Raw genomic sequence first — 24,818 nt, forward strand, 5'->3', positions numbered from 1 at the left:
GGTGTGGATATAGCTTGGGTACCTGAGTAAACAAATTCATATTTATATCCTAAAATACATGACCAGCTGCAATCTGCAAGAACTTAGAATAAGGCGAAGCAGGTTTGTCATGCACAGAAACATAGAGCTGAAAGCACAGTGCAGTAATGAACAGGGCCTTACTGTAACACAGGCAAGAGGTATGCTGTATTATTTCTAACACAGCTGCCAATCTGTGGTCTTAAGATATTAAAGCAAAGCTGGCTATTTATCTTCAGAATATATTTATTAGATTATCACCATCTAATGGGATTTGACAGCACTGACAAGAGCTTATCTAGGCTTATAAATGAAAAGATCTGAAAATTCCAGAATTCAAAGATAGTCCTTCCTCCAATTTACCATTTCTATGCTTTGTTGGTGTGCAAAAGTGATCTGAAACCTCAGGACAGATTTTAAAATTTGCCCATGTCTTAATACACTGCAGTCTTCAAATTTACACAGAGCTGCAGTTCTTCTGGTTTTTCTCAAGTGTGACTTATCTAATTTAACAGACAGCTGAAAAATTATGTCAGATGTGTTACAGTTCAGTTTAAAAAACAGCCTCTACCTGGTATCTCTGCAGTGATTGTCTTGCTGCTCCCTGAAACCTCTTCATCATCATCTGATGAGCTCGTGCTTGAGTCACATGTCAGGTCACTATCGCTGGTACTGCTGTCCTGCAGCAAGTTGTACTTCTTGCGAGCAGCTGCCTCCCGCTTCTGTCTCAAGAGACGGATTCTTTCTTTGTGCTTTTGACTTTGATGACCTTTTACCTTGGTAGTTCGACCATTCTGCTTATCACTAGACTGTCGGTTTTTCTTGGCAGCCATTGTTGAAGTTTCACTTTCAGACCTGGATCTCCTGGATTTCCTCCCAACTGCAGCCCCAGACACTGCAGAAAGGTCTCCCTCTACAGTACCTTCAGCTCGACAGGGCTCATTCTCTTCTGTGGAAGACAATGTGTCTGAGTCAGCCAAATGCCCGCTGGAGGAAGGGGAAAGCATGCAGTGAATAGAAGAGTCACTCTCATAAACTCGACCACCCATTGGCCTATCGCTCTCTGTAGATGCCAACTGAGACTCTGAAGAGTCTCGCCTCAGTTCCATCAGTAAGCAAGGCATTGAAGAAAGCACCGCTGAGTCTGCTGCAGCGTGCATGTTGTCTTTCTGAATTTGTGTCTCAAGTTCTATAGGTCCATCTTCATCAGGAGCAGTTTCTTGCTTTTCAGACGTCTTTGGTGGAACTGAATCAACAAGTTCTGCTTTTCCCACTGTCTCCATCTTCATTTCAGAACACTAAGGTCCTCCTGGTGTCAAAGCATGGAGCACATGGTCTGGAAGACTGGGTGAATTAGATAAGGTCTTCAGCAATACAGCAGCCTAAACAAGAACAGAAGAGGAAGAATAATATACCCAAATAACTCAGTCCTGCTCTTCACAGTATTACCTAAACAACACATTGCTTTCAGTTACAGACAGTAGGTTCATAGAATCCTAGAATGGTTTGGGTTGGAAGGGACCTTCAAGGTCATCTCATTCCAAACCCCCTGCCATGGGCAGGGATACCTTCCACTAGACCAAGTTGCTCAAAATCCCATCCTGGCCTTGAATACTTCCAGAGATGGGACATCCACAATTTCCTTGGGCAACCTGTTCCAAGTGCCTCACCACCTTCAGTCAAAACTTTCTTCCCAATATCTAATCTAAACCTGACCTCTGTCAGTTTGAAGCCATTCCCCCTTGCTGAAGTCCCTCTCCACTTGTAATTCAAGATATAATAAAGATATTTCATTCAATACGTTTGCTTACAGATGAATGGTATGGAACAAATCATTTATGGGTTTAGAAGTATAGAAACAATAAATTTACAGCACTTTAAAAAGTGTAGATGAGAAAAATCAGTAGAATATTTAATTTACTGCTTTCAAAACATGCATTTCTGCAGACAAGGGCATTAGTACTTGAAGAGCCCAAGAAAGCATGGATGGCTCAGAAAGATTTTTCAGTACCCTGACAATCCTTCATCAGATTCCTCATCCATCCCAAGCTTCCTGTATGTTTGTAATTGCATGCTGTTTCCTCCCCTCCATCTGCAGCACAATATGAGGCTACTTCCCTGATGCTAAAAGATGCCGTGAAAAGCTCAGTGTTGTCCTGCCCACCCTAACCCACTTTGAAACTTCATTTATAAAGAAAATTAAAAGAGAGTTCATGCTTCCTTTGGGCTAATGAATGAAATGCTGTATGGTGCAAGGGAATGATGAAAATACTTATGGAAGAGAAACACCAGTGTTAAGGAAAGAAAGGTTAGTTAATCTCAGACAACAAAAGAAAGATAAGTTCAGGTCTGCTAAATGAGAAAGAAAAACCCCAAACACACAGCAAAGCATTTTACTTCCAAAAAAACAAAAATAGGAATAAAATACAAGTGCATATAAAGAAAAAATGTTTGTGAATACTGAGTAAAACTCTCTTAAAAGCAACTTAAAATAAGAATTTTCAGAGATTGTAATTTAATGTAGGAACCAATTTATTTCCAAGGCCACAGCACAGCATCAACAAACCCAAATGAGTACACATGTTCTGAGACATAAATACATCCCTATACTGTAAAAAAATCACTATTTCTATCTATTTACCCACAAATCTTCATTATCAAATAATTCTTCTATTACATGGGTAAGTAAAACAGATTTGATGACTGAATGACTAACCAAGTGTTATATACAGTGGAATTTGTATTGCACCTGCTAGAGCAACTCCCAGCTTTTTAAAGAATTTTTAAATGTACATGCAAAGAAAAAATTGGTTGCTCAAACACATATCAAAAGAGTACCAGTCTGGCAAAAAGAAATATATTTAAATATTCATACTAATAACTGCAGAACAGCTTCTGCACTATTCAGCCTTTAGCCCAGAGAACAAAGAAGAGAGTTTGGCAAGAAGCTAAAGGGCAGCCAAAATGAACTAGAGACTTTTTACAAATATCCTACTTGGAAATACCATCTACAAAGCAGCTTCCAAAGGGACTATAAGAACACCTGTACTTGCTTTCCCATCTCTCTGGCCTATCAGCCAGAAAAAAATGTTTAATCTATATGTTGCCACCTTGCTAACAGTCTAATTACAATGTTTTTATAAGATTTTTTTCATTAATAAGTAGGAACTTTAACTACTCAAACCATGCTGGTTTGATCCCTCATACAGTGATCAGTGAATTATATTTTCAGTGAGATGGCAGCACAGGGACTAGTATTTTCACAACACTACATCTGGTCAACATCAACCTGTGTTTCTGTATGCATGGAAGAAATACTTGCTCTGGTGAGGTTTGCACTCTCTAGGTCCCCTGAGCTGGCTATTTAGACATAAAAAATTGAGTATTAGTATGTAAATAAAATACAACTTTGTCTTTATCTCATTGGAAAAAAAGTCCATTGTGACTCAGAGTTTGATGCAGGGAAGAACACAGTTCAGGGGAAAATATCTATGCCAAGAAAAGCCTTGTCTCAAAGAAAGAAAAACTAATGTCCTTATTTAGTTCTACTTGAGAAATTTATAGATCAGAGAGAGGAAGAGGCTATACTGAAAAAAATCACATTCTTTTCTTGCCACTCACTTTTCTAGTAACAGTACTAGAAAAAGTAATCTTGAGGTGATGCTAGAGAAAGACACGTTTTTTACTTAAATGAGAACACAGCACTGAAAAATGTTGTGATGCTTACCGACACAGATGGATACTTAATCAGACATTGCTTAGAAATATCATTCTCCTTTCATTGATGCAAAAATATTAAACTTATTTGAAAAGGCAATTCCGTAAAAACTTCTGTGCTAGATTTTTCCAACAGAAATTATTTTATTTCCCAGCCACACATAGAACACACCAGTATGCAGAAGCCATTAAACATCTAACTGCACCCCTATCTGGGAAATATTTTTAAATCATGAAATAATTTGTAAAGTCATATGATTTGTACACTATAAAACCTCCACTTCACTGAAGAAATACAGAAGGATTTTGAAGGTCAGATTAGCAGAGACAGTCCAGCCTCTCTCATTGCCACTAACAGGGATGAGCTTTATTCCCTAGTCTTTTACTACCCTAATTGTCACTGTGCAGTCACAGTCCCTCCTTTGCACCAGAACTGGCTTATCCTTTCATGGGTAGATTCATTTCAATAAGTCAAAAGAAAACAAAACAAGAAAATAAGTGCAATTTTATGCCAGAGCTTACAGGAAGCAGAAAAAGGAGGGCAAGAACAAACCATCCCTTTAGAAAAAAAAATCCAAATCTGATAAAGTACCTGCTGTTTGGTCTCATCACACCTTAAACTCACAGGTTTTGACTAGACACAGGAGAGAGTACTGAGTGTTTCTTTCACAGCACTGTTTGCTCTGAGACTTTTGAAGATAAAAATTATTACAAAACCAAAAAAATAAATTCAAACAGAGGTGTTAGTAGCTTCTTAAAGTACAACTATACATAATATATACTACTGCAGAAAGAGTTATATAGAAAATGGCATGTGTGCCCTTCATCTATCAATAATTGGCCACTCATACATACTTTACAACATTTTTCTTTGGTTTGCTCTCAATAAATGTTCTTTATAATTGTATTTCCTACAATGTCAGAAGGAAATTAATTTCATCCAAACAAATTATAAGGCCTGTGTTAAAGGACAAGCAACTGACTGAGCATTCTCACACTATTCAAGGAGTCGCACAAATACCACATGAGACTAACTGCTGGGCTCAGAGTCCCTTCACAGTGGGCGGGTTCAGTGGGCCAACAGGGGCCCCTTTTGACTCCTTGCTCACACACACACACACACACACACACAATCTTGGGCACACTTCCTCCTTCTTTGGACTCAACCTTAGGCTTCCTGTAGGAGAGTCTTAGGCACTGGATTTATAAAAAATAACTTAATTGAGTGGCACAGCAGCAGGTCAGCTTGAGCTGTGTGTCTCCAGAGAGTGACCCAGAATAAAGAGATCCCCGGAGCAATTATACCCTTATGACCTGTACCTGCCCCTCACATGTTCTTGACACACCTCTTGGTCCAATGGTAATTTTTGGTCTGGGATCCTCTAACATTTTATTGGGTTCTTTTTCTGTGTCCATGCAGACAGGCCATTAACTGTTCAAATCTTGTGGAGTTGCAGCTTCTGCTGACTGTTAGTCTCCTGATCTTCTGGTGCATCTGCTCACTTGTAGAGCATAGCAAACTAGACTAAGGATAAATATTACTTAGCAATGACTAAAACATCAGAGTGTTATCAATATTCTTCTCATACTAAAGACAAAACACAGCACTGTAGCAGTTATTAGGAAAATTACTAAGAAAATTAACTCCATTCCAGCTGAAAACATGTCTAGGTGCAAGTTCACAGCTTGCAGCTGAAGGCTTCAGCAAATACAGCTACTCATTCTAAACTAGTAAAGCTAAGCAAACAACATCCTAAATCACACAGTATTATAGCTCTATGTAAGTCATTCTACTTAAAACCTACTCATTTATGCAAGACAACTAATATCTCTCAACAGCCTGAAATACTTAATAAAAAACCAAGGCAGCCGAAACTTAATTGTACATTGTCATTTTAGGTGTTATTGAACTGATTATTAATAAAGAATGCCTAGTTTATATGATGCAAACCAGGTCTTTTTCTCAGAAGCTTATTACCAACATATTTCCTCATAACCAGAGTCCAACAGACCACTTCTTTTCCCTGCTTACAACTGTATCACCTTCTTATGCCTGTTCTAGAAATTGTTTAAATGAAAAAAGGACACAATCTGGGTAATGAAGAATTGATTGCAACACACAAGTCCACTTCATAGAATCTTCTCGAATCACCTTCCTTTCCATTAAAAGTCAAGACACATAATTCAATGAACTCACCAGTGACATTCTTGTACAAATAATGCATACAGATATCATAGAATCACAGAATGGTTTGGGTTGGAAGGGACCTTAAAGCTCATCTTATTCCAACCCCTTTGCCATGCGCAGGGACACCTTTCACTAGACCAGGTTGCTCCAAGCCCCATCCAACCTGGCCTTGAATGCTTCCAGGGACAGGGCAGCCACAACTTTTCTGGGAAACCTGTTCTAGTGCCTCATCACCATCACAGTAAGGAATTTCGTCCTAATGACTAATCTAAACTTCTCCTCTTTCAATTTAAAGCCATTATCCGATGCCAAACAGCAATATGTCTAAAAAACTAAAAACTAATCAATCCAAATAATTAGACCTCTATCAGAAAAAATTAATTTGCATCCAAACAAATGTAGAAATACAAACACTCTCTGGACCTCTCAAATGCTGTCTTTTGGACTTGTTCATATCCTTCCCAAGATAGCATACATTCTTTTTTATTTTCTCATAAGCGTCACACATATCCATGCACTTAAAACAACAGAAGTGTGACTAGCACTCATTTAACTGAACTCAACACAGTTGACTCAGCTCTGTGTGAATGTGTGTTCAGAATGCTATAGAGTAGATTTTTCATAACACTAAGACATTCCCACAGGGCTACTGTGTAATTTATATAGTGCTCCTTTGAAAATTCTGCCCTAAAACTGACTCACTGGCATACGATTCTACCTAAGGCATATCTCTGGGAGTGGAGCTGGTTCTTTATCAGATGATTCATAAATCAGGCCTGCTAGCAATACTAAAGAATAGGACCCTTTGGAATAACATAGTAAAAGAATTGCAGAGTAAAACAAAAGAAGATTAAACTAATGCTATGTTTCAACTGGTTTTGCATAAATAAACAAAGGTTAAAAATAGGCTGCTCCTACCAAGCATGTACAAATTATCCAAGACTGAATAAAAATTCCAAGTATATGTGTTAAAGCTTTGCGGAGCATGCTTTACAACCTTGAAAAGCAACATGTTTCATTGTAAATAAGAAGCGATACTTTACATTTAAATACAGGTTTTTGCATTGCAATGCTTAATGCATGTATTCTGTTCAAATGAAAGATAACTATCAGCTATGGGTTAGTTCATAAGTCTGCACACAGGCTTCCAGAAAAATTCACCCATTCACCAGCTGCGCTGGAATCTCATGATGGAAAAAAAAAATCACAGTCCTAGTAAAAATAAATTCATCAGCACACAGATAAAAGTACACAAGGTTGGCTGCACTTAGCCTTCTAAAAATCTAATTTCTTTTTCACAGTGAAATCATATTTCTGAAGTACGCAGCAATTTAAAGACTACAAGGCTCTCTAAAAATCAGAGGAGACATATCTTCATTACTACCTGTTCCTAAAAATTTAAGTGACTCACATTTAGATTTTTCATTATTCTATCAACAAAACCAGTGCCAGAAATCAATGCTAGCCATACTTTTTGTTTCTTTTTCTCTCTGCTATATATTAGTTTGCAGAAGATCACACTACAGAGGATCATCATTAGGATGTGCCATGTTTTTCTAAGATTTTAACAAATTTTCCCACATTACCTATCCATTTCTGTTACTCAAAAGAAATGTATTCTGTTTCCACTTCTGGTTCATGCTGTTCTGTATAAATAAACCTCCTCCTTTCAAAAAATGTTTATCTATTTATCTATTGTTCTACCGTGGTCAATAAATAAAGTAATGCTCACAAAAAAAAAAGCCACATTTTACATTGCTTGAGCATAACAGTAGTAAATTAATCATACTTTTCAGATTAAAAAAAATTATCTGAAATATCCTGAAAGTAATCAAACATTGAATTATTCACTAATAACTCATTAACAGATCAGGACAACTGCAATGTAACTTCAAAGTAGTAAAGCCATCTCAGTACTGCAGTATTCATTCGAGGAGGTCTTGTGCTGTCTCTCAAAAAAATCAAATCTAGTCTAGCACAGACAGGCACAAATGTACCTTGCTATTGCTGATATTTGGCAATATTGAAGCAGAAATGAGTGCCATGAGGCACAGGCTGCAGTTACAGGAGCCCTTAAGTTAATCTCAAAGGTCACTGACGCTGTAAAGAGACAGAACTGCCTACATGCTTGTCACTATTGAGCAAGAAATCAGCACAGACTCCAAGAAGGCTGGTTTGCACAACAACAACTTTAATTCAAAAAACTCTCCTCTTTATAGACTGTCCTGACACATTCTACCTGATTGGCTAATTAACAAAAACACTTTTCTCACAAACAATCCTTGAGAAGAACAGAAAAACAAAGAGTAGAAAAACACCACCTGGAGGTTGTTTACAATAACAAGCTATCATTGTTTCACTACAATGACCTAAAATTCTCACAAGTCTGTGAGAAAACTTATCTCATTTTCTCTCTCTCTGACCAGGCTGTCACATCCACAGTGCTGGGGCAGTGAGTCCCCATCAACTCCTTTTGATATTCAACTTCACAGAAGAAAGCTATGCACCTTGGATAGTTGACTGAATGAGATCAGTCAGGGTCCAGAAGGACAGCAAGGTGAGCATTTTGCCCGACAGCAGCCACAGGCCTGGAGCAAGGGAGAACATTAGAGATTCACCTGATCTGTTTTCCAAAATTGCACAACCCTTGACATCTGACTCTCAGCAGATAATAGAGCTGTTTTGTCAGGTTCTCTGCAATGTTCCTTTCCAGTAACAGTGCTGCCTACTTAACAGACACTACAACTACCTCTCAGGCAAAGATATGAGAGCAGGAATAACAGTTCTTTACTAGGAAAATTAAAAGTACAAATGCAATAGTACAAAAAAACCCACAAACAAACAAAAAACACTGACAGAGTCAGAATACGACCAGACACCCTGTGGGTCAGGGTGTTGGTAGCAGTCCAATTGAATGGTAGCTGCAGTCCTCCTAGAGTGACAGGTACGGTTCTGTTGAGGCAGTGATCCTGTAGAAGGGTGTAGTTTTCCTCTGAAAGCCCAGTGGTAGTGTAGATGGGTCTGGTCTTCCTCTGGGAATCCAGTGGAGAAGAAAACTGCTCCTCTTGGAATACAGTGGGTGAAGGCTGCTTCTGGTGTTCTAAATCTCAGATTATATCCAAGAAGGAATGCTTGGCTCCTCCCCCTGAGCAGAGCATCTCACAATGGGATGATGTAATTTTATCAGTCATGCAGTGAGATTCAATGGCCCATTAACAGAAGATATCTTCCCAGAGGGAGGATTGATTGTGGAAGAGAGAAAGTAAACTGCCCAATTAACAGAAGATAACTGTCCTACCTCTAACAAATGGGAAATAGAACAGAAACATATCTTACAACCCAGGACAGACATTTTTACGCATATAAACACAGGAAATAAACAAAGGCAACTCTCAGGTACTTTAAAGCTTAAAATACTTTCATTCTATTCCAATTAATGTCTTAGCTTTAAGCTAAGACATTAAGGCTTCCTGGCATGGAGCAATAACTTGCTCATTTTATGGTGTGTGGTTTTGATGCCGTTTTGGTTTTCGTCTTTTTTTTTTTTCTTTTATATGCTCTCTGTATTTTTCGCACATATTTTTGTAGCTCTGTAGTCTATTGTATTAGTGACGAGTTTTCCCAGTACTTTTCCATGGCCTTACCCTAGGCAGAAACACAAAACAAATTCCAAAGCTCCAAGCCTGGAGGGGTACAAGACCCCTATGCTATCTTAGTTCTTCCTGGCTACCAAGGTTGAGTACAACTCTTTGAGATACATTTTAATGGACAAAGTACAGCTACTGCTGAAGCAGAGGCTGCAGAGAAGGGGCTCAACCTGGGGGGGGGGGGGGGGGGGGAATTGCATCACCACTTGTCCTCCTAATTGGTGCTTTGTTGTCAATTATGCTGAATTGGTGAACTTATAAAAACTGTATTCAACCTGTGTGAGTGGGCTTTTGTGGACATCTTTCCATAACTGCCCCTGAAGGCCTTTAAATAAAGATCCACTTTTATATTACCTCCTTAATAAAATTATATCGAGTTTCATTTCCAAGTTGGGAAAAAGGCAACAGTTTAAGTCCAACTGGCAACTAAGCACCACGCAGCAACTTGCCCACCATCCCTCTCACCCCAGGAGAACAGGGAGGAGAATCCAAAGTAAAACTTGTGGGTTGAGATAAGAAAAGTTTAATAATTGAAACAAAGTTAAATGTAAGAATAATAATAGTAAAAAAAAAAGATAAAACCCAAGAAAAACAAGTGATGCACAATACAGTTACCACCCACTGACTGATGCCAAACCCTATTTCCAAACTGCTATTAGCCCCCCTTCTGTGTAACTGCCCCAGTTTATAATTGGACATGATAATCTATGATGCAGAATCTCTCTTTGGCCAGTTTGGGTCACCTGTCCCAGCTAGGCTCCCAGCTTTTTGTGCACCTCCTCACTGGCAGAGCATGAGACACTGAAAAGTCCTTGACCTGGGTAAGCACTACTCAGCTGTTACATTTGTCGCAGTTTTGGAGATAGGCACACAACTGAACACGCTGAGATCGTGCAACAACAGCCAACTTTTAGTGAGGGGGTTCAAAATTCCCATGCCTAAACACCTGATTGGTCGAGGTCTTAACACTGCCCAGCTCGCTGGCCAATCAGATGTCTGCATTCAGGATTGAATGAGATTAGCTGGGGTCCCCTGTTTGAGTTCGAATCCAACCTATCATTGTCTTACCTGGGGACTTGTTTCTTCTATTCTCTAATGAACTAGGCTGGGAGTTAGGGTCTGTTATGGTCTATTTCATCTGTTCAGCTTACAGACCAGCTCTAGCTATGATACTCAGCACCAACCAAAACATCACTGTGTTATCAACATTATTCTCATACTGAATCCAAGAGACGACACTATAACAGCTACTGAGAGGAAATTAACTTTATCGCTGCTGAAACCAGGACATATGGTCTGGCCAACTGAGAGAACAGGTGACATGCCCAAATTCTACAGAAAGGCTGGAAAGGAGCTGTAAGCCAACCAATCCCTCACCTCAAGTCATTTTCTCATCCACAATACACTAATATTATTTGTTTATTTAATTATTAAGCTCATAGAATAAAATCTAAATATTGCAAGATAGATTTGTAGTAGGCATACTACTGAAAAATAAATGGTATCAGTACACTAAAGGCAAAGTCATGTTGCATTCAAATTATGAAAATTTGACAGTAAGATACCACCTGCTCTTGGGCTGCTCTTAAGACCAAACCTTGATCTTTTCTGACCAGTAATAAGAGGTACCAATTGATTTCAGCATCCACCAGATTGCTAACAATACATACCACAATCTTTACAGGCCCAAGTGCTCCTAAAGAAGAAAGCACTTGTGACAGTGGTCTCGGGACTCAGTAAGCAAGAAGTATGTGGAAACAGAGCTGGCTGGGATAAATAGTGGTTTAGCCTCAGTAGCATATACAGAAGGCATCAACCTGAGACCATGGGAAAAAGGATACTGAAAAAGGGACACGAGAAATTAGAGTAATAGTCTGAGAACCTTTTTAGGAAGGACAGGGTGGTGCAGGCTATGGATTTATAACTATGGGTTACTTGTTAAGCCTTTATATGCCCTGATCACGGAAGGGTACAGCGATCTCCAGTGGACAAAAGAAGCAACCCAAGCCTTCGACCAACTAAAGAAGGCCCTCATGTCAGCTCCAGCTTTAGGACTTCCAGACGTGAGTAAGCCATTTTTCCTGTTTTTCCACGAAAAGCAAGGGATTGCCTTGGGAATATTAGCACAGAACTTAGGCCCGTATCAGAGAGCAGTGGCTTATCTCTCCAAACAGCTGGATAGGGCAGCTAAAGGATGGCCAGGGTGTCTCAGAGCCATTGCAGCAGTGGCAGTGAACATCCAGGAAGCGTGCAAATTTACCCTGGGCCAGAAGATGACTGTGCTAGTATCCCACACACTGTCTGCAGTCCCTGAGGCAAAAGGGGGACATTGGCTCTCTCCACAGAGGTTTCTGAAGTACAAAGCTATACTAGTAGAACAAGATGATGTTGAAATTGTGGTAACTAACATTGTGAATCCAGCTTCCTTTCTCAGTGGGAGTATAGGAGAACCAGTGATCCATGACTGTCTGGAGACCATTGAAGCCACCTACTCCAGCTGCCCGGATCTGAAGGACATCCCACTCGAAGGTGCCGAGACTTGGTTTACTGATGGAAGCAGCTATGTCATCAGTGGAAAAAGGCACGCTGGGTATGCGGCTACCACAAGCAGAGAGGTAATAGAGTCTGGACCCTTATCAGCAAACACCTCTGCACAGAAGGCTGAAATAATTGCCTTAACTTGAGCCTTAGAGCTGGCAAAAGGAAAAGAGATTTAACATCTACACGGGCTCAAGGAATGCATTCGGGGTGGTTCATGCACATAGAGACATTTGGAGAGAGAGAGGACTATTGAATTCGCAAAGGAAGAATATTAAACATGCACAAGAGATACTGAGACTACTAGATGCAGTACAACTACCTGAGAAGGTAGCTACATGCACATTAAGGCACACCAAAAAGTGAGCTCTGAATTGGAAGAAGGGAACATGCTGGCGGACAGAGAGGCAAAAGACGCAGCCAAAGGTGAGGTATTTGAGGAGGCAGTGGAGGCAACATTGATCCCAGATGGAAAGATTTCTATTGAAGGTAAGCCAGTGTACAATAAAAAGGATAAGAAACGTATTAAGGCAGAAAAAGCAAATTATAATCAAGAAGGATGGGCTGTAACAGAGGGAGACTTGTAGTGCCTTCCTATTTGTTGTGGTCATTAGTGCAAAAAGAACACGAAAAAACACAGTGGGGAGTAGATGCCCTGTATAATGATCTGAAAGGAAAAATTATAGCTAGGAAACTACAGGGCACAGTAATACAAGTAACTCGTCAGTGTAGCCTTTGCCTCTGAACTAATCCTAAAAACATCCCAAAGCCTAAAGTTGGACAAATTGGGAAAGGCTGCGGACCTGGGCAGCAGTGGCAAATCAATTTCACAGAGTTACCCAGGAAGAGGGGATATCGTTACCTCCTGGTATTGACTGATACCTTTTCAGGTTGGCCAGAAGCTTTTCCTACTAGGACAGTGTCCTGGCTTGTAAAATAAGCATGTATTCTATTTTTGCCATCTGTTGGGAGTTAGGCAGTTTTTCTTATCTCTTTCAAGAACAATGACACTGCCAGGAAGATAATCTCCTGTTAATGGGCTATTGAATTACTCACTGTGGCTGGTAAGACTAGTTACATCATCCCATTGTGAGATGCTCCACCCAGAGGGAGGAGCCAAGCATCCCTGCCACCATAAAACAAGCATTTCTGAGACAACAGACAGCCTTCTTCGCCGGATTTCCCAGAGGAATCAGGAACCAGGCCCAGCTGCTCCTTCGCCGCATCTTCAGAAAGGGCCTACACCCTTCTGCAGATTGCCGCTCCAGGAGGAGCAGCCACCATCTGGCTGGACTACTATCAACACCCTGACTTCTCAGGGTGTCAGGTTTTTCTCACTCTGCCAGTGGTTTTTTTTTTTTGCTTGTGCTAAATTGCATTGTTATTTAGTTTTTTTTTTCCTTCCTAGTAAAAGACTGTTATTCCCATTCTCATGTCTTTGCCTGAGAGCCCTTTTAATTCTGAAATTGTGATAATTTGGAAGGAGGGGGTTTACCTTTTCCATTTCACAGGAGGCTTTTGCCTTCCTTCACAGACTCCTGTCTTTTCAAACCAAGACAGACAGCTAAAGCACGAGAGGTAACCAAAGCACTGTTGCAAGAAATAATACCGAGGTTTGGAGTTCCAGCCACCATATCCTCAGATAGAGGGCCACATTTTATTTCCAAAATTGTGCAACAAATTAGACACCACCTGGGGATAGACTGGGATCTACATACCCCATATCATCCTCAATCGAGTGGCCAAGTGGAGAAGATGAATAATTTGATTGAACAACAAATTGTGAGATTGGGACAAGAGGCGAACCTACCTTGGCCCCAGGCTCTCCCATTAGCATTATTGCGAATTCGGACAAAACCAAGGACAAAAGAAAAATTGAGCCCCTTTGAAATATTATATGGGAGACCATATGCGGTTCAAGAAGGAACCACACCGACACAAGTAGGGGAGGAAACCCTACATAAGTATATGGTAGCCCTGAATAAACTACTGAGGGAAGTTGAAAAGTATGTGGCTGGAGCTCAAAACAGAGAACTAGATGGACCAGTACACAATGTACAACCTGGGGATTATGTATATGCTAAATCTTTTGCAGAAAAAACCCTGGAACCGCAGTGGGAAGGACCATTCCAGGTGCTCCTCAGTACTTTTACTGCAGTCAAGATCAAAGAACAGAAGGCCTGGATCCATCACTCCCGAGTGAAGAAAGCCCCTGAAGGAGTCTGGAAAGTGACACCAGGCGACAATGAACTGAGGCTGAAGCTCACCCGGAACAACGAATAGATGGACCTAAAGAAATCATGGACATGATGGAGAAGGTCGTAACTATTATAGCCACTGACATAGTTGTAACAGGAGCCGATACAATACCACGCAGGTACAACGTAACTGGAATATACCGGTGCCAAGGAAGGGCCTACGATCCCCACTCTTGTAAGGCCCTAAACAAGATTCTAAAGGTCACAAATGCACATTTGTGGGAAGGGAGAAATGTTTGGGGATGTAACTATGCATTTGTGCAAGATGGGTTCCATGAGGCTTATCATCCGCCCATGAAACCCATTCGGATTAGCCCTGAATGCTGTGACAAATGTTTGAGCAAATGTCCTGAGTTTAGACTAAAACTAGAGGGATGCGCAATTAGAGAGTATGATCTTGACTTTAATATCACTCAAGTGTGTATTGATTATCATAAGAACAGGACTAGAACTACCCCACCAACACAAAGGAAAGCTGTTACTACCCAAAGACCAATTATCCCAGAAGTAGAAGAGCAGCCTATAGCTCCTATGATTACTAGAATTGGGCCGTATGCTATTAAGAAAACAGGCATCCAGAGACTGCTGGTCAATCCAGAATGGTCTCTGAAGCGAGTAGAAATGAGAATACAAGTAAATGCTTTGGACATCCGGCCAGAGTGTGCCCCATTTCTCAGAAATCCTTTCATGGACTGGACCACTTGGCTTCAAAAACGAATGCCCTCTAACTTTAGGAGTAAAAGGGATCTCACTGGGCTGCTAGGGACTAGACTGGGAGTGCTAAACACCATAGATTCAGAAGTATTGATGAATAAATTAACCACAGTGGGGAATGACTTGGTTAAATTACAGCAACCTTTACAATCCTCCCTATTAGCACTAGGTGACAACCATTGGAAGTTATCCAAAGTATTACCAGAGTGGGAGAATACCGAAGAGCAAGACCATGAAGTAATAATTAATGCATTAGGCACAGCCAGTGAAAACGTTTCACTAGCTCTTGGGTGTACTCAAGCACAACTATGGATGCAATCAGTAGCCACTGCAGTTATCAGGGAAGGCGGAGAGGGAATATTCCCTGCTGAACTCCGTAAAATTGTTTGGGATAGTGCGTCCGATATAGAAAGGGAACTGCAAGCTTGGTGGACTTTGGTCAATTTTACTTATAACCCTATGACTAGTAAAGTAACAGCCTTTGTTTTAACAATACATAATGCATCAGTGAGCTTAATTCACCCAATAGTTCCCCTGGGATTAAACCATGAAGGGACTGTGTTGTATCCTTCTGAACATGGGCGCGAGAAATTAGAGGAAAGTGGCAAACCATCAACCTAGAGCCCTGTTCCATGAGGAAACAACTGGGGTACATATGTGAGGGGACATTAGAAAGTAATAAAGACACATGTCTGGATACGGACCAAAGTATTTGCCACTTCGAAACACATTCAGGCAATCAAACAACTTTGCTTGTATATATAGGACAAGGTTGTGTCTGTCTCAGGACAGCATGCCCCACTGTAATGATAGACAATCTAAGCATGAATGAGATTCAGTTTAATTTTTGTGTCTGTAACTTTGTCAAAATTGAGGGATGTGACTCATCTTATCGGGCACCTGTAGTATCACACCAGTATATAAAAGCCAATTTAGTTACTGTACAAGAAATAGTGCCTGTGCCCATAGGAATGAATTTGACTTTAGTTGCTCAGTTGTTGAAACATCAAGAACTGAGAGAAATTTTGAAAGGGATTAGAGACGCAGGGAAAAATACTTTAATCACTATACACCATGACACAGAAACCATCAAAGGAGTTTTTAAACTATTTGAGGAACACTTGTCTCATCATTGGTGGGATGGGCTTTTTGGATGGTCACCAACAGCAACCGGCATACCTAATACTTTAATTCATCCTATCATTGTGTTGCTTATTTTAGTTAGTATAAGCTTGATTTTGTCTATTGTGATACTTGTTTGGAATTGGAAGATGATATGACGAATGACGGCCCTATCTTCGCTATCAAAAGCATATGGTTTAGAATTGAGAGACAGTAGACATATGTCTTGGGCAGATGAAGAGGAATCTATATATTGAGTAAAAGAATTTACTCATTCCAAAGAAGTGGGGAATGAAACATAAACTTTAAGGGATTTAGAGATTTTAGAGGAGCTAAGATTTTAGTTAGAGATAAGCCTTACTAGAGTCAATTAAAATAAACGAGTAGGCCTCAATGAAGTTAAGAGTTAGTAGTTAACTAATAATTGATTGCTTGTCAACACAATGTTTAGTTAGCTAGGTTTATAATGAAGAATATAGAAACTGACAAATAGCTTTTAGGAACATAAGACAATTGTGGGCCTCCTCTGTTCTGAAACCAATTGAAGACAGGGAATGGGAGTTCTACCAAGGTTCATTTGTGATATTTGCATTGAAAAGATGGAAAGGTCAGAATGAGGAAGACTTCATTTACTTCCTCATTTTGGGACCCCTCCCCATGAAAGGGACCACCGACTCATTTCAAGGAACAAACTACGCATGCTTAATAGCTTTTGAAATGATTAGCATACAAAGCGAGGAATGGGATCTACCAAAATTATGAATATGCATTTGTATTTTGGGTATTCAATACTTGTATGGATAAAAGGACTCTGTAATCATTTGAAAGGTGCAGTGTATATTTGGGAGCTATCCCGCATGCTGCCTGGCGTTGCAATAAACATACACTTTCTAACTTTAAACTGTTAGAGAGTTTTTGTCCATCACAGTTGGATATCGGTACTAGATCAATATCCATATTTCTTTAATAAATCAGTCATGGTGAGAAGAGTGTAGTCATGGGAGTCAATATGTTAATGGAACTATTCTATATTTGGTCAGGTTTCTGGTTCCTGTTCTCCCTTGGTTCAGAACCTGTTACAAATAAGGTCATGTTCCAAGTTTGCGTTCGTGATTGGATCCCTGCTCTCAGATTACCCCTATAACTTGTTGCCTTTGCTACACCTCTCCCATCTTTGGATCTTGACCCTTAATCGTGCATTTTCTATGTTTGTTATTTTGCTAATAAAGTCTTTATTTTTGGGCACGTCCATTGCACCCATTCCTTTATTTTGCCATGTTCCCCCCCAACCAAGCCGGACTAGGAGTCGCAACAAGCGAAGACTGTGACAGAAGTATAGCTTCACTGGAAGCAACATGCTATCTTCTCAACCAAAAAGCTCACTTGTACCCCTGAACCATACTCAAGAGCACAGCTAGCTCAAGACACCTAACCTTTGAATGTATATCTTTTATAAATCCTAACATTCTCCTCCTTAGTTGAGCTTTCCTAAGAAACTAATGCAACAATGTCATGGTTTCACCTCAGCCATCAGCCAAGTCTGACACAGCTGCTCTCTCACTCATGAGACTGGGGAGAGGATGAGAAGGGTAAAAGCTAGAAAACTCCTCGGTTGAGATAAAGACAGTTTAATAGGGAAACCAAAAGCCACGTATACAAGCTAAGCAAAACAAACAATTAATTCACTACTTCTCATGAGCAGGCAGGTATTCAGCCATCTCCAGTAGAGCAGGTCCCCATCACGCATAAGTCACTTGGGAAGACAAATACCATCACTCCAAATGTCCCCCCCTTCCTCCTCCTTCCCCCCACTTTATATACTGAGCATGATGTCATATGGTCTGGAATATCCCTTTGGTCAGTTGGGGTCACCTGTCTTGGATGTGTCTCCTCCCAGCATCCCATGCACCCCCAGCCCCCTTGCCAGCGTGGCAGCACGATAAGTAGAAAAGGCTTTGGCTCTGTGTAAGCCCTGCTCCACAATAACAAAAACATCTCTATATTATCAATCCTGTGTTCAGCACAAATATAAAACAGAGCCCCATACCAGCCACTGTGAAGAAAATTAACTCTGCCCCAGCTGAAAGCAGCACAAACAAAAAAGAAAATTCTTGTAGGATGCCACAGCCATAGACAAATATCTGTGAGCATTGGAAGAATAATAAGGACTGTGGCACAGTCTGTGATGGAAGAAAAAGGAAGCCTGGTAGAGAAAAAGGACAGTGCAGAAGAGAGTTAATTTAGAATAAGCTTTTGACAAATAGGTGAAAAAATAGTATGAAGTAAACACAAGTTGGTTCAACAAATTATCAAAAGCTACTTTTTGTATTTAAAAAAAACCAGAACTGACTAGGCCGAAAGCCAGTTGCATGTGCATTATGAATAATGCCTCTAACATAGGTTTTACTGATACTTTCTACAGTATTTACTCCCAGTTGGCAGAGGTGAAAAAATTCAACCTCTACTTCAAGAAGATAACAGACAGACCAGGAAACAGACATTTTTTTTCCCATGACATACAGAAGACTTTGCATATATTTGACTACAGAAATTAAATCACAGTATGTAAGAGGATACCAAGCTACCAGCTACAAGAAGAGCAAAAGAAAATTAAAAGGTGGTTTTCAGCAGTACCATGCAAGTACTGATAAGAGGGGAAAAAACCCAAACAAACAAAGAAAACAACCAAAAAACCCTTACTTATTTTTAAATAAAAGCACCAATTACCCCAAAATTACTTTTTGCATAATTTGTCTTGATTTAGGAAAAAGTGGCTCAGCTGGCAGAGCTTTCTTAAGAATAAAAGTAATAATTAGCAACAGGAGACAAACAATATATACAAACTCGCTCAGCAAAAGGGGAGATAAAAGAAAAAAGAGCATCAAGTCTGGAGTATTGATTCAATCCCATTCCATTCATTCAACAGTGTTATTATTGCTGTAGCTTGATGAGCTCCATACAAACAGTGTAATCCACTACAGGTGTTAAAAAAGCAGAAAAAACATTTACATATTGTAAAACAAAAACAAAAAAAAAAGGAAATCAAGTGTCTGTTATCAACCCAACTTTAAATTGAGGTGAGGTCTATAGCTAATTATTGAGGGCTTATGAAATTAATTCTGGCAAGATACTCAATGTATTTCCCTACTTTAGTTTTATGCTATTCAACAATTTCTGGATTTTCTTTATTACAGTGAGCGGATCCAAAGCCTGTGAATTGCCTTTAAGATGATTTATTAATAACAGTAAGTGGAAACATGGAAAATAAAACTTCACCTTTAAGGCTTTCTAAAAACAATACTCAAAGCAATATTTTTTATAACTCCTCACAGATTCTGCATAGTGCTGATCAAAAGGTGTTACCAGCTCTGGAGGAACCACAGCTATTGACAACTCAAACTGTATTTATCAGTAATTCAGCTCATGGGCACTGCTACCCATAAGCCCATTCTTTCACACAATGAAAACTTCATTTCCAAAAGACATCTTATTAAACATGAGGAGGCCTTAGGCTACCAGCATTTTATTCAACTTCATTAGGAGACAGCCTCTAAACTCCACTTATCTTACATTTACTTCCAGACACAAGTACATGGAATTCATAAACAGCTTCCTGACCTACTCTTTACCAACATTTTTCCCCTAAAATTTTTCTTTTGCCAGATTATTTAGAACTGCCTCTGGCCAGAGCTGGCATTTCAAGAGAGCAAGAATCGAGAGAGTGTGCTGAAGAGTCAGGAGAATTACCAGCTGATAAGAAAACCACAATACAAGAGAACAGCACTTTCTTAACCATACCTGGCTATCACGTCAAGTTGCTTCTTTTTACTTCAGAAAGTTTGACAGTACTATTATACAGTAATACAGTACAGTACATAGAGCACCAACCTCAAACTGGTATAATGGAAATGCAATTATTTCCAGTGAAAAACAAATTATTGAAATGGCAATTGTTTCATCATGCAGACAGCTCATATTATAAAGTCTGGCACTTAGTTATTTCTAGCTCTGCTACTGAGAGTCTCTTGTCCTCTACCCATTTTGGATGAATGGAAGTGAAATCTGCCTTCTCTTAAATAAGTCTTGAAATGTTAATGACCAAGCACCATGAAACAAGACATTAGAGCAGAAACATAGCCAGAAAAACCACTTATCCAATCAAGGTCTGGCTTTTTCTGCCCATTTCCAGGAATTTTTTAAGCATCACAACAGAAGAGCATTGTGCAGGATGCTACAAAAGTCTCACTGTAACATCAAATCCACAATCCACGTACATTGAAACAAAAATGCTAGCCTGAAAGTCTTCAAAATACAAGTATTTTTTCTTTTGCCTTAGCTCCAGAAGAAGGTCCCTGTTCAGCCAAGCTAGCTTTCTGCCTTGCCTGCTGGACTTCTGACATTTAGGAATTGCCTTCTCCTGTGCTCCTAGGAGGTAATGTTTAAAAAATGACCAGCACTGATGGACCCCAGCACTTGCAAAAGTGTTTTCCCAGGGGACCTTACTCATTAGTTCCCTGAGCAGCCTGAAGTCTGCTCTCCTCACATCCAGGGTTGAGGTTTTGCTGGCACTTTTCCTTCTGGCAACAGAGATTTTAAACTTGATTGCTTCCTGGTTACTGTGGTCAAGATGGTGACCAATCACCAGTTCACTCACAAGACCAAGTTATATCAATGAGATCTCGGTATATAACTCGGTCTCATTATAACAAGATCAAGTTATATCCACTTATCTCCCTAACATTTAGTGTTCAAAGCCTCTCATGATTCTCCATATTTAATCTTGGTAATTCAATCTTATTTTACCTGATTAATCCCTACCTCCACACTGTCAGCTGCCACTGTGATCGGCTCATTTGTGAAATTTACACAAACATCTTTCCTATTTCTCTTTTATCAGTTAGAGCAGGGCTTAGTTTCTGTGTTGTGATCACTCTATCGACCTTTCTCAACTGCCTTGTGGTTGGCATCAGGTTCCCTACCTTTTCCCCTCCCTTCACAGTACCCAGTTTAATGTATCCACTCATTTCCCAGGTTGCTTGTGCACTTTAATTTCTACCAGGCAGGCAGACTGCATGCACTTATCGAGCAAAAGCATAAATGCCCAGGCTGTACTGTAATACACATCATATGCTTGAATGTGTAAGACTATGGTCACTTTCCTCTTCCTGATTTCTCAGGAATCTCATTGCACCTTTTCATGTCAACCAGCAAGTAGGCTAAAGAGCAAACAGAAATAGTCAACACATTATAATTAAAAAATAAAGTGCTTAAAAATGAGTCAGAAGTGTTATCCTCATACTTGGGCATAAATACCAGCTGCCCAAACTCACATACTATCTTCCATTACCCCCATAAGTCCCTCCTCCTAAGTCCCTACACAGAATACCAGTGGTATATATGGTATATATGAACCACAAAAAGCACTATTTTATAAGCCTTTAGCAGCCACATAATCACTCCCTTTGGAGCTTCTTTTGCCAGCATCAAACTATGCTAGATCACTAAAGGTAAGAAATATTCAGAAAATTATGCTTAAAAATTATTGCTGTCAGACAGCTGAGTTCTCCACATTTCATCTCACTGTTTTGGTATCATACATGAAGGGGGGGGAAAGATATTTGGGCTTAGAAAACACATAACAAGTAATTTAATGACTCCTTAGAGCTTGTTACAAACCTATTTGCTCTGCAAAAGCGATGTTACCCTTTTCCAGAGTAGCGGAGAAGCTGCGCTGTTGTGACTGCCTGACTTTCAGCTCTTATATCATAGAAATGGTCATTACAGGTGTTAACTAACTGCAACCTAGATATTAGGAGCTCAAGGAGAACTCAGGCTAGATAAGCAACAAACAATTTGGAACTTTTTTTCACATAAAATATAGCTTCCCACAAGGTAAACAAAGAAGCCAAAAAACTAGAGAAGCATAAAACTGAAGCAGTTTACACCCTTTGTTTTTCAAAGGGTTTTTTCGAAACAGCTAACACGATCTCACAGCACTTTACAGATGTCCCAGGAAAGACTAAGTGGCCCAAGTTGCTTCCAGGAGCTGTGGTGAGGCTTTCATCCGCTGACTCCAGGCAAGGTTAGAGCTAAAAAGCGGCGGCTAGGCTGGATCCCGCGGTCCCAGTACCGGGCCGGTCCGTGATGGAGATCACTATTACCGAAGCAGTCAGTACTGAAAGCTCCCAACAGATTCTCACGTTTCCCTGAAAAGCCCTCGGCCGGCACGGGCCTTCCCGACCCTGATGGGACCGGGCCCCCGAAGTGTGCCCTCCCGCCTCCGCCAGCCCCGGGGTAGGGTTGGGGAAATGCGAGGCCAGTATCCGCCTCTCCCATGGCGCCTCGCCGTCTCCCGCCCACGCGCAGCCGGGCTAACGGCAAAGGCTCCGGCGCCCCCGCAGCTGAGGCAAGGTGGCCCGGCCCTACAGAAGCGGGCAGCGGGTGAGGCCTGACCGAGCCGGCCCCACTCACCTGGACACCGCAAGGCCCCTCCTAGCCTCCACCCGGGGGGTAACAGCTGTGGCATGGGTGGCCGGAAGGATCTGGATCTTAGCCGCGCAGACGCCACTCCGCACCCCCAGCGCCAGAGAGAATGTCACCGGAGACCGCAGGGCTCTGCATGTGGCGTCACTTCCTTTTTCCGCCACCGCCGGAACAACTGAGCACTGCGCAGAGCGGCCGCCGAGCCCGCCAGCACCATTCCACGGCGCAGAGCGGCCGAGGCTCGTCCCCTCCCTCCCCTACCCTCAAACCCTAAGAGGAGCGGCGGGTGGTAGTTAGCCAGTGGCGAAGTAGAGTGTATAAAGCAAGCACAGTAGTCGGAGCGACTCACTAAAGGAAAAGAACTGAGGAGGAAGGTGATGTGCCATTAGGGCGACATTGTAACGCATACATTAAACATCCTTCTGATGTTTCTTAATCAGGGTATTTAGCTTTTCATCCCTGGGGTATATATGCTGCACAACTGCACAATACATTGCAGGTAGTGCTCTACAATTTGAAAACATGTGGCAGCAATCAGTTCAGTATAGTTCCTAATGCCTGATCCGGACCTACAAATGCCTGGGAAATTCAAGTGTTAAATATGCATCATACAACAGAGGTACCCTTGGAGGATCCTGATCCTCCACAGCCACTGCTTCTGGCACAGAATCAGTCATAGGGTTGGTAGTATAAAAACATGTGCATGCATCTGTTAAAAATAGGTCGGAAACTGTAATAGATAAGAGAAGTCTCTTTGTTCATCATTAAACAGGAACTCAGGCAAAGGAAGAGGCTTTTGTGAATAACAGGAAACCCGAGGATATGCTGACTCCTTAAGTTGATTGTGCAACTAGGGTCGGGAGGTGTGTAACCATATATGGAAAGATTGTTACAGGGTCATAAACCCCCAACGAGGAAGAGGAGGAGAGCCTTCATCCAGACGACCACCAGAGAGCAGAAGGCGACCCCCTAGCAACTGGAGGCGCACGTGCAGAGTACTCCCGGAAAAGCCACAAACGCGGAAGAAGAGAGAGAATAAAAGACCGTGGGAAAAGGGAAATAGTGTGAGCTGTTGGCGGAGCACTGACTCCCCGGCTACACCCAGCGCTGTTTGCTTGTCATTGCTTGCTGTAATCAATAAATTTTCTAATCAACCTCTAAAGGATTGGACAAATTATTTACCCTAACTTATAACAGCAGGATGGTGATTTGCGGAAAAAAACCTAACTCCACAACTTGTAAAAGTTGTAAAGCCGGTATGTTTATTCCAGCGCTGGACACATGTGGGGATTGTCCCCCCCTTAAAGAACATGGGCTCCTGAGAACTCCCGATCCTTTTTTAGTCCCCCTTACTAGTACATATGTATAGAGTTTCACAATAGGTTCATGCATATTCATTTTACTGGTTTTGCATTACAACTTGCAATTAGTCCTTGTACAGAGAACAGTCCTTGTACAGAGAACTCTCTGGTCACTTTGTCCATCTCTTGCAGACTCAGCTTTGGTTTTTTTTTTTCTTCGTTTCAAAGTTCAAGCTCTCTTATCTCTTCAGCTTAGAAATTCGCTTTCTTTCTCCTCAGCTGAGGCAGTTTTTACTAGTGCAGCAGAACTACCAGACTACACAGCATATTTTACCTATGCTAGCAAGCTACTAATAATTCAAAGCGGCACATTTCACCTAAATTCAAATGGATTTCTACCCTGTTAAATTTCCACTCTGTTTCACTAGAGGCATTAAAAAATGGCCCCTCATCTCCTGATTCTCCTGCTTCTTCTTGAACTGATGCCTTAAGAAGGCTGACCTAGAACAGAGGCTAGATTGAGTTAAAGAATAAAGTAGGTATTTATTAAAAGGCCTTAATGGATACACCTTGGGCAGTACAAGAGCCTGGCCAGGGCTACACCCAAGATGAACCCAAAATGGTCACAAAGTGGACGACCAGTCACAAGGTCTCACACTTTTATAAGTTTTGGTCCATAAGCATATTGGAGTTAATTGTCCAATTACAGCTTCAGATTATGAAGTCCCATCTTTCTTGTTTTCTCTCTTCAGTCCAACGTTGTTTATGCTCTTAGGCCTGAAACTTATAATGGTTGTCCTTGCTCCCAAGCTAGAAAAGGAATTGTTTTGTG

The 24,818-nt window shown here is 40.9% G+C and overlaps 1 protein-coding gene across 3 annotated transcripts in view; it reads right to left on the bottom strand.

Annotated features, from left to right (window-relative positions):
* The window catches only part of LOC137465599 (protein ARK2N-like), an 83,525-nt gene extending 60,616 nt beyond the window's left edge, over positions 1 to 22,909 (bottom strand). For 2 of the 3 annotated variants that reach the window (XM_068177669.1, XM_068177668.1), the window contains exons 1-2: positions 22,674 to 22,909; positions 590 to 1,400 (exon numbers count right to left, since the gene is read on the bottom strand). In XM_068177669.1, the coding sequence (XP_068033770.1) occupies positions 590 to 1,307 (718 nt within the window). In that variant the 5' untranslated portion in view covers positions 1,308 to 1,400; positions 22,674 to 22,909. The remainder of the gene's footprint in view (positions 1 to 589; positions 1,401 to 22,673) is intronic. The other variant, XM_068177667.1, reaches the window with a different exon arrangement.
* Between the last annotated feature and the right edge of the window lie 1,909 nt (positions 22,910 to 24,818).

The sequence above is a fragment of the Anomalospiza imberbis genome (genome assembly GCF_031753505.1).
Source record: "Anomalospiza imberbis isolate Cuckoo-Finch-1a 21T00152 chromosome W unlocalized genomic scaffold, ASM3175350v1 scaffold_31, whole genome shotgun sequence".
Classification (NCBI taxonomy): Eukaryota; Metazoa; Chordata; class Aves; order Passeriformes; family Viduidae; genus Anomalospiza; species Anomalospiza imberbis.